Source organism: Gossypium hirsutum, chromosome D09 (assembly GCF_007990345.1).
Source record: "Gossypium hirsutum isolate 1008001.06 chromosome D09, Gossypium_hirsutum_v2.1, whole genome shotgun sequence".
Lineage (NCBI taxonomy): Eukaryota > Viridiplantae > Streptophyta > Magnoliopsida > Malvales > Malvaceae > Gossypium > Gossypium hirsutum.
Genome location: NC_053445.1, coordinates 40,503,585 through 40,519,312, shown reverse-complemented (window position 1 = coordinate 40,519,312; position 15,728 = coordinate 40,503,585). Strand labels below are relative to the sequence as shown.

The following is a 15,728-nucleotide window of genomic DNA, read 5'->3' as shown; positions in this document are numbered from 1 at the left end:
TTTTTTTTAAAAATCATTTTTTTTTCAATTTGTATTTATAAGGAAATGAAAGAAAAGATCCTAGAGTCAATGACAAGAGGATCACCCTCTCTTTTCTTCCTGTATCATTATCTTTAACTCTCTCTCTCTCTCTCTCTCTCTCTCTCTCAAGTCCCCTTCCAAACCGTTGTCTACTTAGACCCATCAACCAACTCTCTTTCTCTCTCCTTTCTTCCCTGTATTCTAAGCAAACCCCACAACCATCAGCATCATCATGAGCACCATTTCCGCTCCATGAAGCCTTCTCCTTTCTCTCTCTTTTCCTCTTTTAGTTCCAATCTATAAAGCGTGCCCACTAATCTATATGATCAAACTAGTTAGGATCAACAAAAATAACCCACCAAGATTATTTATTGTGGTTGTTGGATAGGATCCAAGGCTTATCTCTCAATTAATTTCTCCCTTAGGAGATATTGGTTTGATGATGAGGAAGCCTCCATCCATGAAGGGTAACAATAGTAATGGGACCAATAAGCATAAGAAAGGGTTATGGTCGCCAGAGGAAGACGACAAGCTCGTCACCTATATGCTAACAAATGGCCGGGGTTGTTGGAGTGACGTGGCTAGAAATGCTGGCCTGCAGAGGTGTGGCAAGAGCTGCCGGCTTCGATGGATAAATTATCTCAGACCCGATCTCAAACGAGGCGCGTTTTCGCCTCAGGAACAAGAGCTTATCGTCCATTTACACTCCATTCTTGGCAACAGGTGCACTTCTATATCTTGCATGCAAAGCTAATTATTTTACATTTTAAGGTAACTTATTTCCCTTCTCGTTGTTCATTTTCTTGGAATTCAGTTAAATTTTCATTGAAGTGAAAGAGCAAAGTAGAGTGATCAGATCTTTTTCTCTTCCAAAATTTTATGCCAATCACCTACAGTAGTTAACTCTAGCATGAACCTCTTTCTATGCCTTCTATTTCAAACTCTATTTTTTTTTCTAGGTTATTAGCTCTATAACATTCTTACCAGGTATAGTACAACTCACATTCATTAGCTAGAAATATTCTAATTGCTTGCTTCATCGGGTGAAACGGTGAAACCCTTTTTTTTTTTAGTAAGCCAACGTTTTATTCATTAAAACCAACATATAACAAGAAGGAGATGCATACATATATACATATGATCATAGTCTTCTACATAATTATAGGGTATATACAATCCCCTCAGGCCTCAACCTCGATTATTGTCTAAAGAAGTACAGGGGCAATAAGCAGAAGCTCCGGTTGGCCTCAGAACTTTTGATAATCCTTGCAAATATCTTAAATTTTCGCTTGCAAGTAAGGTATAATTATAATTTTCCCCTCCCCAGAAAGTTCAATTTGGCCTTCCTTTGTAAAATTCGTACATCCATAAGGTAAACTTATTACCACTTCTTAATTTTGATTGACCTCATTTTTTATTAGCACAATTACCTCTATTCCTTTCTATTCGATTAAATAGATATTCTAACATTATTTATTATGTTAATATTTTTTATGCCAATAGAGAAATAGTTAAAGAATGTACTTAGCTATAATCCTTAAGTATTCTTTTCACATGGAAAATTTTTTTCCTTTAGTTATTTTTTTAGAATTGTTTTTTTATCATCGAGCCACCACATGGGGTTCGATACCATTATATTTAAATTTAAAGTTCTCACAAGTAATTTCATTTTTCATTTTAGTTATAGCATTATACATACATAACACAAATACAAACTTAATTCTCCTAAATTGAATTTTTGGTTTCACCTTTAAGTGAGTGTGTAAGAGATATTAGTAACTCAAAATTATAAACTTGATGACATGAATTAAAGGAAATATGGGGTTTATTAGATGGAAGAGGGCTTTCTTTCTTGTGTAGATTAATACCTACATAAAGTGATACTTGTTCATAAGCTCCCAAAACTTATGAGGAAATTCTAACTAAGACAAAACATGAAGGGCTAAGTGGGAAGCTGATGTGGAAAAACCTGTGGAGTAATTTGAGGATAAAAAAAGATAAGCACCAATCAAGAGCTCTCTTTGTTGTTTGGTAGCTAATTTGCACATGCATGCCATAAAGCACTCGAATCATGGGTGTTTAGGATAGTTGGTGGAGAGATAAGAAGCAAAAAGTAATTATAAATTACAAGTCTATGGACATATATAATATATGCACATGCATCAGTCAAAGTTTGTCCATTTTTAGTATTTGGATACTCTATTTATGGAAATATGAAGCTGAAAGTAGCATGAAAATTTCAGGGTTTTTTTTTTTATAATTGTTGAACATGATTTGAGTGTTTGGTTTGCATACTCTATATACGGATACATAAAGTTGTAAGTGAAATGAAAGACGTTTTTGTAATGTATCAAGAATCTATAACCAAATCTAACGTTTAATTTGCAAGGGAAAGATATTATTTAGAAAAAAAAAGAAAAGGCTAAACAAAAACATAGATCCTCTATATGATACACCAATATTTTGAGATGAGGCTTTTGCACTTCCTCGACGTATACATTCCTTTATGCAAATAGCAATGTAAACTCTCTTTTTTTCAGAGGCATTTTTGCTTTGGTCTTTTGAAATCATGTCGCACTATTTCAATCAATTAAAATATTCTATTAGTAATACCAAATAATATATATCACTTCTAATATACATCTAATATAAGATTTATGTCTCCTCTTTAGGGCCATGCATGAAAAAATGCATGTGATTGCCATTACTATACTTAATTTAATTAGTAGGGCCATGCATGAAAAAATGCATGTGATTGCTATTACCATAGTTAATTTAATTATATATTTAAGAGGGAATATTTGATGTATTATCTGTACATAAGTTTCACGTACTATCAATGGATAATAAGATGACACATTATCATTAAATAAATAAATAATAGTGGAGGGCTTATAAATTATGCTAAAACCCTAAAAATTAAATTTGAGACCTAGACCTTAAGCCCCATTAAACCTAATATCATAAATCCAAGAGTTATTAATATTTATTTATAATAGTTACGATTAATGTTCAATATGTTTGAATAAAATTATTAGTGTTTTTAATTGTTTAATTTAATGATGATGAGTCATACTATTATTCAATGATGGAGTATGAAACTTATACACCAATGATCCATTAAGTATTATTTTTAAAACAAAAATTGTGATTGTTTTAAGCTACTTGAATAGGAAAATGGCATTGAAAATGGTGTTGTTTGCTTCTAACCTCAATTTCAAACACACTCTTGTTTAGAATTTGAGCATTCATGCATTTTATTTATTCAAGAAACATGCAAAACCCAGCGACACTTTTTCATATACTACTGATGAAAACGTACTGACTCTTTCAAACCCCTCAAATCAGGTGGTCTCAAATAGCGGCTCGCCTACCTGGTCGTACGGACAATGAAATAAAGAACTTTTGGAATTCAACAATAAAGAAAAGGCTAAAGCATTCATCATCTACTGCCTCACATAACGCCAGTGATTCATCGTCGGAGCCTAACAAAGATGCCATGGCGGCAGGGTTCATGACGATGCTTGAACAAGAGGTTCCGCCAATTTACCTGGATTTATCATCGGCTTGGTCGAATTCTTTCTTGCAATCCATGGTCCTTAACCATTCCGGCAACTCTTTACCGATGCTCCAGCATGGCAGAAACGTTGTTGGGGCTGTCGGATACTTTGATCCGGCAGGCTCATGCGTGACACAGGCTGAGGTGAACGGGGACAGTTCCTTGGGTGAAAGTGAGATATTTGGAAGTGTTGATAATGGGATAGAAAGGGAGTTATATGTGCCTCCGTTAGAAAGCATTGGGAAAGACCTTAAAACTGAAAACTCAGTTGATGGGAACATCAACAACGGTTTCAATATCATAAATACTAGCGGTGTTAGAAGCGACAACAATAATAACATGTCGAAAAACATGGACAGCGACGACGTTGGGAGTTTTTGGATAGGAGAGGAGCTAAAAGTTGGAGAATGGGACATGGAAAATTTGATGAAAGATGTTTCTTCCTTTCCTTTTCTTGATTTCCAAAGCTGAAAATAGTTAATTCTAAACTTTAGTTATAATTATAAACCTCCAATATATATATATATCCATGTATTTGAACAACTTTTGGAAAGGAACATCTCAAGGAATGTTATTGAGATTGATGTACAAAGCAAAAAAAAAAAATCTTTCTAAGCCAAAAGTTTTATTAATAGCTAGCATAAGACTAAGTCATAGAGTACAAGCTCAACCCAAAAAAAACCTAAATACAAGGAAACAACACCTAAATAAGTAGCTCACATCACAGGACACTAAGAAACAGAAAAATGATATAAAAAAACCCAAACAAGACACAAGCAAACACCAAAATACTCAAAAGACTAGGAAATCTCCTCAAGTATACCCCTCCTCCAAGTCAAAACATAACTCACTTCACCAATTCAAAACAAAAGAAAATCTCAGCAGAGATGTTCCAAGAAGAAAACAGGATAAAACTGCTTCTTTTGCTTTAACTCAATTGCACTTGGCAATATGAAAGTGCTAAAAAAATAAACTTCAGTCAAATCAATTGACCACTCATCAATTCGTGAGATCATCTAATTCAAAGCCTTGACAATCCACGGTAATAAGAATATAAGAAACATTTCCATTTTTTTTCAATATGATTCAACCTCCAACCATACTCCAAAAAAAAAAAAAATTGATGCAGAGTTCCCCATAAACGACGTACACGCCCAGCATCTCCATTCACCAAAACTCTCCCAATATAAGTTGAGATTTTCAATAAGCCTAAATAATTCAACACCAAATCGATGCTAAGTTGAGAGAAAAATATCCCAGAGATTATTACATTTTAATAACAAATATAATAAAACCTTGATCTCGAATTTTTATGGTAATACTCATTTTTAAAAATATGTTATACATGTGATATTGCGAATTATAATATGATACTTTTTTTTATATAAAATGTAACTAAAATCATTTTTATTATTCTGCATTAATTCCATTTATCTTTGTTACTATATTGTTGTTGCATTAGTTATTAAACCAAGGAATAGGACAAAATAATAAAATGTGAGTCCAAGCAATTTTAAACTTTTCCATCTCTCTTCATTGCCGCCAGTGGATAAATTTTAATCCACCTTAAATTGATTCCATTTGTACAAGATTAAAGGCGAGGACGGCATCATCAAGGAACAAGATCAGCATGGAGAAGAGCGGTTGTGTGAGTCTTTGTTAGCGATCTCCCATATAGAATGAGTTGCGATGGCTGAAGCAATTGTTAATTGGTTACCAAATGCCTTCGTACTAAGCAAAACAAGTATAAAACGTAGAAGATTCGGTTTCATTAGATTTTCTTGCATGGAGGATGCTAGAAGAGCCATATGGAGACTGAACGATTGTTGGATGTTTAATAATCAGTTGACTGTTAACTTGGTAAATTTCAAAGGTCATTCACTTTTTTTGGAGAAAAAAGGAGTCGAGGACCCCAGAGAATGTCAAGGGTGTTTAAGACGAGTCTAGGGTAAAGGTTAAATTACCATTGGTGTGATTGATGTGGAGAAATTATATGTTTTGCATACAAGTTTGATTGGGTGGTGTAAAAGGTTTTATAAGAGTAAGGAGCTAGCAAAGGATATTGCAGGAAAGGGTATTAGGGGGCGACGATTATGAGATTATCTAGGTCTATGACTCTGTTGATGTTTGAGAGTGTGGAAGTTTTGAATTATGTCAGTTCAAACCATTGGGATACTCTGGATTTTTGCTTCACAAAGAAGTAGCGTTGGTCGGGAATATCAAGGTGGATAGTCGAAGAGTGTGGCTAGCATGTAGGGGGTACTGATTCATGCGTGGGTTCCCTTACTTCTCAGAATATTGGTGAAAGATGGGGTGAATATGTATCTGTTGACAGTGTGACTTTATATCCTAGTTCCTTTATGAGAGCAAATATACAAATTTTAACAGTGTTCATCTCGAATTGATGAGATGATTCAACTTCAAGTGGGAAATGAGTGATACAGTGTTCGTGTTAATGAATTTGGTCCCAATGTGATTAATCAATATCATGAATGTGATATTGATTCGAGTTTTTCCATGGAAGAAAGGTAGAAGCGATGGGGAAAAAGACACTGGAAAGAAATTCTAATAAAGATGAGGGGTCGTCAATGGATGTTCACGCAAACCAAGGGAAGGATGATTGAGCCAAAAGAGGGCTTGTGAGGAGGGTAAGGTTATTTTAAAAGGTGCAGTGGGCTTTGAGACTATGGTTTAAGGAAGAGGAGAGCCAGGGTGATTCCCCTAGGACTACGGAGATTCTAAGTTTCCCAAATTGCGTCGAGTCAAATGTTGGTCGTGGTCGGATTAGAAAAGTTAAGTTGTTGAGAGAGCTAGAAGAAGTGGATAATAGCCTAAAAGAAAAAAGAAAAAGAAGGGTTGCAAAAGGTATAATCAAAGGAGTTTCGAGGTGAAAGCCAAAAGAAGAAGAGCAAGTGTTTGGTGGCTAATGTCTCATTATCAAATACTGACTTTAGAAATGGAAAGAAATTTATCTAAAAGAGAGGGGGAGGAGACTCTAATTTTGGGAAATTAGTGGGCTACAAACAGATGGTTACGACGATCTTATTAAAAAGGACTTAGTATGTATTTTGGAAGCTAGGGGAGTTAACTGGGAACTACGTTCTTGGATTTTTGAGGCGCGAGTAAGTTGGTGAATTTGGGCACTTTGAGGAAAGTACTACGAAGCATTGCTAGATTGGTGTTGATTCAAGAGTATTAACTCATCGGATTGATTTGGTATGGCTTAATTCTGATTTTGGTTTCATATTTCTCCTTCTCTAGGCAGTTGGGTGGGTTTATTGCTATTTGGGAGGGGTAAATTTGTGTTGAATGATATTTTGGTGCTATCTAATGTGGCTGCTGATAAAGGTGAGTGGTGTAAGTGTAATGTGGAGGTGATTTTTGCTGCTATTTATACTCCATGTTGTTTGGAGGGTCAGAGACTTATTTGAAAGGTATTTGGTGTTTAGGGGGGATTTTATGATTGAGCTGTTGAGGAGATTTTAAAGGGGTTGATGCATTAATCATTTTCATTTTCATTGTTTTCTGATGTCCAGGTGAGTCGTGTTTGGTGGCGTTGGGATCGTTCTTAGTTAATGGTATTTGCATGATTTCGATTGGGGTCTCAATACCTTCAATGCCTTAATTGGCTGGAATGAGGAGGAGCTGATGATCGAGAAGGTTAAGCATATTTTGGTGTAATAGGAAATGTTTTCTTCTAATAAAACTGGAGCTTGCTTTTAAGTTTTGAAGTTTTAAAATATTCTTTAAACAAGGAATCAGTCTGATTTTGGAGTAGCAAAGAGGGACGTCTATTGAAGCTGAGATTGGGAGCAATGGGGTAGGCCAGTTGGAACTATGGAGAACCCATAAGATTAGGAGTCGACTTGGCATTAGTTTCAAGTATTTTGTGGTTGAAGGCATTCTTTCATAAGGCAGCAACAATCAAAACTGAGAAATACGTTGGCGGGAGATGCTTCGGTCCTCTAAGGTCATAGGATTTTAATAAAGCAGAGTTTTTGCTCGGAAGTGGGAACAAGGTTGCTACATCTTCTGTTGTAACAGTAGGAAGCACATTTGCTTCTAGATTTTATTACAAAAATATGTGGATAATTTTACAAAATTTTGTTTATTAAAATGATAGAAACGTTAAAAAATTATAATTCTAAGATAAATTAACATTATCAGTATTTTTAATATTATTTATTAAAAATATGTTTACTATTTTATAAAAACAATTTAAACTAGAAAAGTAAAAATAATTTCAATTAGAATTTTTATAAATTATAAAATATTAAAAATAATTATCTTTTCAATCAAGATTAAATTTATCTTTTCAACAATTTTTTTTAACATTTTCCCCTAAAAAATGTTTAAATGATTTAAAAACATTTTGACGTTTTGTTAAAAAACTTTACACATTAATATCTTGAAAAAATAATTTTTAAACATTAAAATTGAAATATCTCTTTATCAATAATATTAAAATAAAACCATTTTAAAAGAATGTTTTAAAATGAAATTTCCATATACACTTTTAAAACTTCTTCAAAATTTTAAAAACTGAATTTTTAAACTATTTTACTCTCAAAAAATAAATAAAAAATATTTTTAAATACGATATAAAAATAATTTATCAAAAGTTTTATTACAAGTTTTTAAAGTTCAACATATTATTTATTAAACAACTAAATAATTTAAATAAATTATATAAGTTTAAAGTAATTTTTTTATGACAGTGACTGTTAAATATTTTTAATTGGTATTTAAATAACAATTTTTTAAAATATACAACAAGCATTGCATAAAATAAAAAAATAATTAATTAATATAACACATGACAAAATTAAATATTACATATAAGATATAAGACTATATTAAATTCTTTTAAAGAATAGTTTTAACCTATTTTCATATATTTCAGTATTATCGTTTAAATTTTAATTCTATTGTCATCGTTATTGTTGTGCAATTTGCAAAATATGAATTCGAATATAATTTACCGTAGATATTGGAGGATATGAGTAGTTTAAGTATTAAATTATTATTATTTTTAAATTGTTCTATAAAAAGAAGGATAAACTACATAGTTGGTCACTTAATTTTTATAAGTTGTCATTTTGGGCTTCAAAAATAGAAAAAATTATAAATTTGGCATTGTCGTTAACAACCATTTTCATTTTAGTCACTTAATTTTAATATGTTTTCCATCATTAATTTAATGTTATTTTACACTCATTTAGTCGCCCAATTTTAATAAATTTTTATTTTGGTCACTCATTTAGCTATTTAAAAATTAATTTTAATTTTTCTATTTTTTGAAATTAATTTTAGTTTTTTCGATAAAGGGAAAAACTTGAGGTTTTATAGGGAATTGTCTAGCTTTTATGGGAATACCTTGGATTATTACAAGAAAAAAAACATTTAATCTTTTAATTTCCTTTATTTATTATTTTTTTATTTTTTAGAATTAATTTTATTTTTTTAGTAAAAGGAAAAATGAGATTTTAGAGGGAATCATCTAAGTTCTTTTTTTAGGAAAAACCAATTTATATTTTTTATTTCATTTATTTTTCTTTTTCTAAAATTAATTTTGATTTTTTTTCCTTGGTAAGAGGGAAAACCCCTGTGTTTTAAAAAAAAATTATTTGATTTTTTACAGGGAAAATCATTTTATCTTTTAAATTTTTTAGAATTAATTTTTAGTTTTTTAGCTTAAGAAAAAACCTAAATTTTTACATAAAAAACTTGTGTGTTTGTCGAGAATTGAGTTACAGAGAAAAACATGGATTTCATCTCTGCAACTAAATAACTCAATTTCTTGCAAAAAAAACCTAGATTTTTTTGGAAAAAATAAAACTAAATTTGAAAAAGATAAAATGAGAGACTAAAATGAAAACTTATTAAATTGGGTTACTAAAATAAGTGTAAAATAACATTGAATTAACAATAGTGATCAAAATGAAAACTTATTAAAGTTGAGTGATTAAAATAAAAATGATTGTTTATGATAGTGCCATATTTACAACTTTTTTAATTTTCAGTGCCCAAAATGAAAACTTATAAAAGTTGAGTGACTAACTGTGTGGTTTATCTTAAAAAGAAAAAAGTATTTTCAAAATGATTGTTATTGTATACGTACTCGTTTCTCTAAGATTTTATTTAGCATTATTTTTCAAAAGTGCTTTTGGGGTCAAAAGTACTTTTCAAGCAAGAAGTAATGCTAAATAAACAACTTTTGGAGTTAGAACTGCTTTTGAACTTAAAAGCAAAAACAGTTTTTTTTTTTTTGCTATTAACAAAAGTGCTTTTAGACCAAATGACATTTTAACCATTATAATATATTTTATATAATATTTATATTTTGTATGTAATTATTTTCCTATTAAAATTTATTAAATTTTTATCGGTTATATTTTATTATTTAAAATATAGTATATATATTTGAATTAAATTTTATGAATAATTAATATTAATTTTTTAAATGTATTTAAAATTTATATGTCATATATTAAAATATTAACAACAAATTATAATAAATTATTTTTTAATTCTTACTAAAATATCATAATATTAATCAATTTGAACATTATTTAAATGCATATTAATTACTTTATAATATCATGTTTAAAATAGACATTTTATTTCTAAAAAATACTTTTTGACAGCAATACTAATACTTAAATCTTAAATCAAAATTTTCAAAAACATTTCTCAAAATTACTTTTCCATAACACTTTTTAAGAGTATTTCTCAAAAATAATATTAAATTAACCCTAAGTAATAATAGTTAGAAAATCAATGTTTTTGAAAATGAATTGATTGTTGAACTATTTAAAATTTAAATCAACTGCTCGAAGTTTGATTGGTTCAACCGATTTAAATCAAATAAATTATTAAAAATTTATAATAAAAAATAATAACTATATATATACTTAGTTTTTAATCGTATTTTGGTCGGATTTAAGTAATCTCCACTGATTCGTAGTTGAATCACCTTGGGGCGGGTGAAATCGGAACATAATAGTAAAACCGAACTTGGGATGGCAACGGGGCCCCACCACCCACCGCACCTACACATCACATGCTCTTCGTTTGCTTCTTCTCTGCTTTGAAATCTAATGAATCCTATTATATATTTCGCATCTAGTATCACTGCACATGCATTTCTGCGGCTCATATTCGCTACTCACCGGGCCCTTCAGGACATCCTTGTCATTTCACTCCGCCCTTTTGGCCCCCCATAGCCTCATACATCCAAATACCACAACATAAATTAACTCCCACTTTCTGTGTCAGTGGTGTCAGTCACCCGAAACAGAAATCACTCTTCCTTTCCGGATCTCCCCCTCAGAGCTCCTTATCCATTCATAGCCCGCCACGTGGAAACGTTTATTCCCATTGGTCCACCTACCACTTCACTGGGAACAATACTATCCAATAATCAGAAGGCACGTGGGCGAATGTTATACATGTGGGCGGTCGCCAAACCATAGAAAAATTTGGACGGAAATCCCAACCTCTCCAAAATGAAATCTCTTGTAGACCACGACAACCTCATCGAGGCTCACTCTGTTTTTTCTATCATATAATATAATAATATATAAAGTTCACATCTCAATAGCCAACCATAAATTCCAAACCTCCACACCGACCGTTTGATCAAAATCAAACGGCCAGCGTTAACCCTCTCCCATCATTTACCCTTTTAAATATAATCTCCGCCTTCCTTCACTCAGTTCCACCATTTCTCGTTTTTCCGCCGTCGACGCAACCGTCTTAAATGGCCTCCGTCGCATTCACCTCCTCCTGCCCCCTCGGCTACTCACGTATCAAATCACTTGCTTTCTCTTCCAGATCATGTCCAAACCCGGTCTTTTCCCACCCGTTTCTCCCAAAATCCACTTCACATAATTCCAGCTTCATTAAACCGTTAAGTCTCACTCCAATCATAACGAACAATGGAATCCAGAAAAGACACAGCAAGTTAACTGCCAAAGCGGCGGCGTCAACTCCAGCCGCCGTAACTCCGCCGTCCCAGCAACCATGGCAAGGTGCAGCATTAAAGCCATTGATAGCCTCGATTGCTACAGGTGTCATTCTCTGGTTCCTTCCCGTCCCATCCGGTGTCTCTCGTAACGCCTGGCAGCTACTTTCCATTTTCCTCGCCACAATCGTCGGCATCATCACTCAACCATTACCACTCGGAGCTGTGGCTTTACTTGGACTAGGAGCTTCCGTCCTCACCAAAACCCTAACCTTTTCCGCTGCCTTCTCCGCTTTTGGCGATCCCATTCCTTGGCTAATCGCTCTCGCCTTCTTCTTCGCTCGGGGTTTCATCAAGACTGGACTTGGTAATCGAATCGCTTACCAATTCGTTTCCTTATTCGGATCTTCCTCTTTAGGTTTAGGCTACAGCTTAGTCTTCAGCGAAGCTTTATTAGCGCCGGCAATTCCATCCGTATCCGCACGCGCTGGAGGAATTTTCCTACCTCTAGTCAAATCTCTCTGCGCCGCGTGTGGCAGCAACGTGGGTGACGGAACGGAAAATAGATTAGGATCTTGGTTAATGCTGACATGTTTCCAAACTTCCGTTATTTCTTCTTCGATGTTTTTAACTGCAATGGCGGCGAATCCATTAAGTGCTAATTTAGCTTTCAATACCATTAAACAGCAGATCGGGTGGATGGATTGGGCTAAGGCGGCATTCGTGCCGGGTTTAGTTTCGTTGCTTGTTGTGCCATTGATTTTGTATGTTATTTATCCACCAACGGTGAAAACTAGTCCCGACGCGCCAAAGCTTGCTAGGGAGAAACTGGAGAAGATGGGGCCGATGTCCAAGAATGAGATTATCATGGCTGGGACTCTATTTCTAACGGTATAATAATATTAACATCTATTGATAAAATCTTCTTAACCTTTGATTCTTTATGTTTTAATTATACCTAATGCCTTTACAACTGTGTAAGTATGTTTTGTCTGCTATCACAATCTATCAAGTGGAAATGTCGCACTTAAAAAAGAATTATAGGGGACAATAGTGACATGTGATCACGAGGTTAGCCACATTTTAGTTGGAGAGGCGCTCATTTTCCGCCATCATTTAAAGTTCTTCATCTGTTTTAGATTATCTAGTTTTAGCTGTTGCTTGTGGTAATCGTTCTGTTGGATTCTACAGACAGTAGTTGGCCTTGACCTTATGACACTGGCACATGTCTCTGTTCCCTGCTTTGTCTTTCCTTGGAGAGCTACACTTAGCAGCTAGTACATCCTATTAGTGCGGAGGGAGAGAGATACTATAAAAATTAGGATTTGGGGGAAAATGTAATTTTCTATGCTCAATCTGTTCATGTGGTTATATATTTTGCTCTGCTTCAGTATTTGCGTTTAATTAAGTTGTTACATCAATTTATGTTGTGTTAGTATGGTATCCACTAAGAGTTCAAGACATGGTTGTTACAGTTAACTCCTACCATCTTAATGGACTAAAGAGGTATAAAGTTTTCGGAAGTTTAGATGAGAGCTATGTTTGATCTGGTTATATTTTGCCATCTAGGAGTATTCATGCTAAGCAGGTCTCAAAAGAGTTTTTGGAATATAAACATGGATGCATTGCCACTCAATGTGATTTTGGAAGTGAACTTTTGAAATAAATCTGTTTTTGGAGTTAATAGGTTTGACAGATACGGTAGTAAAAAAATCAGGTTATGTTGTGGATTCATAATCTTGCTTCCTAGATACTTCTTAACAAGTAATTTGGTCAAATATAAAATTTATCATGCCATATTCTCTTTGTTAATGATTATCAAATAAAATAAGCATGATAGAAATGACTTAATGTTCCCCTCACAAGCTCATGAAAATCTAGACATTATTATGCTTTTTATGATCTTGCAGACTTAGCATAATTAATATGGAATTCTTCTAAAGATGTTAGATATATGTAGGATTTTGAGGAAATACTGCAATTTTTCAGGTTTTCTGTTTGCCATATTAATTGTTCGCTACATAGGCCTCAAAGGTTTTCATATTTTATGTGCTTCATAGCTGGATCCAAACCTCAGAGGTGCTGCAATTTCATTAGCTGGAAATGAATCATGCATGTGATAGTATCTCTAGGTGCCTTGATATTGATTTGAATCCTTGAGTATTGATAAAGGAAATACTGAAATATGGCTAGGTTTTCCTGCATTTCATTCAATTTTATGTTCTGCAGCAATATTTTGATTGCTCTCAACTGATTAATAGAATTTCAATGCTTTTTCTGGTTGTATTACTTTCTGCTCTCATTTGATGCGAATCTTTTACTGGGCGTATAATGGCATGAGTAACTATGGCTACTACTGATGAGCGTGAAAGCTACTTATGTGAGAGTTTGTATGTTCAACTATCAAGAATTTTCTCTTATCTTCCTCTGTTGCATTAGGTGGGGCTCTGGATTTTTGGAGGGGTGTTAAATGTGGATGCTGTTACTGCTGCCATTCTTGGGTTATCTGTCCTACTTGTGACTGGGGTAGTAACATGGAAGGAGTGTCTTGCTGAATCAGTTGCATGGGATACACTTACTTGGTTTGCTGCACTCATCGCTATGGCTGGGTATTTGAACAAATATGGTCTCATCTCATGGTTTAGTCAAACCGTTGTTAAGGTTTGTCCTGTTTTCCTTGTACTTTCGTCTTATTTTCTCTCTGCCATGTCCAATTACTAAAACTTTTTATGGAATCACCAAAGAGCCATCACCATAATCTACATGCGGTGCTTTGCTTTTTCTGGAAATACTTGGGGTCACATGTTTTCTTAAAAGGAAAATAGAAAGGAAAAACCAGAATACCATTGGCTATTTATATCTTCTCTTAAATAATGCAAACTATTGAAATACTTGTGCTCTACATTGTAATATATATATCTAGTCAGTATGATTATTTGGCTCTCTCTAGTTCTGTTTTCATGTTCTATTAATATTTTCATATTACTTTGGCGTGTCCATTTGAGTCTTATTAAACAATGCCCTAGGATGTTCCTTTTCTTTTAGGCTAAGTTGTTCTGACACTGCTGTATTCAATGCTTCTGCTTTGGCAATCACACTAGGAACCTTTTTTATGAAGGTTGTAGCACAGGTCTGATGGAAATTAAAAATTCAGATGTTTGGAATTGCCTTTCATGTCAATGATCTGCTCATTTTTACAGGTCGTAGGTGGATTAGGTCTTTCATGGCAAATGTCATTTGGCATTCTGGTTCTTCTCTATTTCTACTCGCATTACTTCTTTGCCAGTGGAGCTGCTCATATTGGTGCCATGTTTACAGCCTTCTTGTCTGTGGCTAGTGCTTTGGGCACTCCATCGTATTTGGGAGCCCTTGTTCTATCATTCCTCTCCAACCTAATGGGAGGCATTACTCATTATGGAATTGGATCCGCACCTGTATTCTATGGGGCGGGCTATGTACCACTAGCAAAATGGTGGGGATATGGTTTCCTGATATCGGTGGTGAATATTATAATCTGGCTTGGAGTAGGAGGCATCTGGTGGAAGGCTATCGGCTTGTGGTAAGGCAGAATGTCATAAAATTTGCTGATACTGAGCTAAGAAGGATTTCTCACCTAACTTGAAGTTTACAGTTTCTTCTTCACATCGGAAACTTATTTGTCTTTGATTCTTTACGTTGCAGAAATAATTTTTATAGTGGGGTGGGGTTTAGAGGGTTGGAAAAAGAAGAAAGATTTGAGTTTGAGGTGGAGGTATTAGAGCAGAACTTAGATCTTTACCACAAATTTTGACAAATGGAAAATACATTATTATTTTGAATACGAATTTTTGGGTTATGGATTATGAGGCAAGGTAAGGTGGTGCAAACAATGTCACGGTTTTATTGTATTTTTTAAAATGCCTGTTGGGTTCTTGTGTTAGAAATGTCACACGCAATTCATTTTGAGTTAGAACTCTAATGGAATTTTTTGCCTTCATCCTTTTTTCTGGATTTCTTACCTCTGTTTACTTTAGAAGAAAAAAAACATAAGCGTTTTTCCTCATGCACTCCTTTCATTAAATTTTAAGAAAATAACACTCCTGGGTCTGTAGCAAAACCTTTTGTTAATAAAAATAAATTTTATTAATTGGGTTCTGATTTAAATATCAAGGAAAAGTGAGGGCAAATATGAGTTTGAGAATA

General features: G+C 33.6%; 2 protein-coding genes across 2 annotated transcripts; both read left to right on the top strand.

Moving 5' to 3' along the window:
- Positions 1–173: 173 nt before the first annotated feature.
- LOC107891397 (transcription factor MYB46) lies at positions 174–4,195 on the top strand. Its single transcript, XM_016816184.2, has 2 exons — positions 174–744; positions 3,370–4,195. The coding sequence occupies exons 1-2, from the start codon at positions 461–463 to the stop codon at positions 4,049–4,051; spliced, it is 966 nt and encodes a 321-aa protein (XP_016671673.1). The 5' UTR covers positions 174–460; the 3' UTR covers positions 4,052–4,195.
- Positions 4,196–10,431: 6,236 nt separating this feature from the next.
- On the top strand, positions 10,432–15,522 carry LOC107891399 (dicarboxylate transporter 1, chloroplastic). Its single transcript, XM_016816185.2, has 3 exons — positions 10,432–12,437; positions 13,986–14,207; positions 14,747–15,522. Exons 1-3 carry the CDS (start codon positions 11,343–11,345, stop codon positions 15,107–15,109), a joined length of 1,680 nt encoding a protein of 559 aa, XP_016671674.2. The 5' UTR covers positions 10,432–11,342; the 3' UTR covers positions 15,110–15,522.
- Positions 15,523–15,728: the final 206 nt, after the last annotated feature.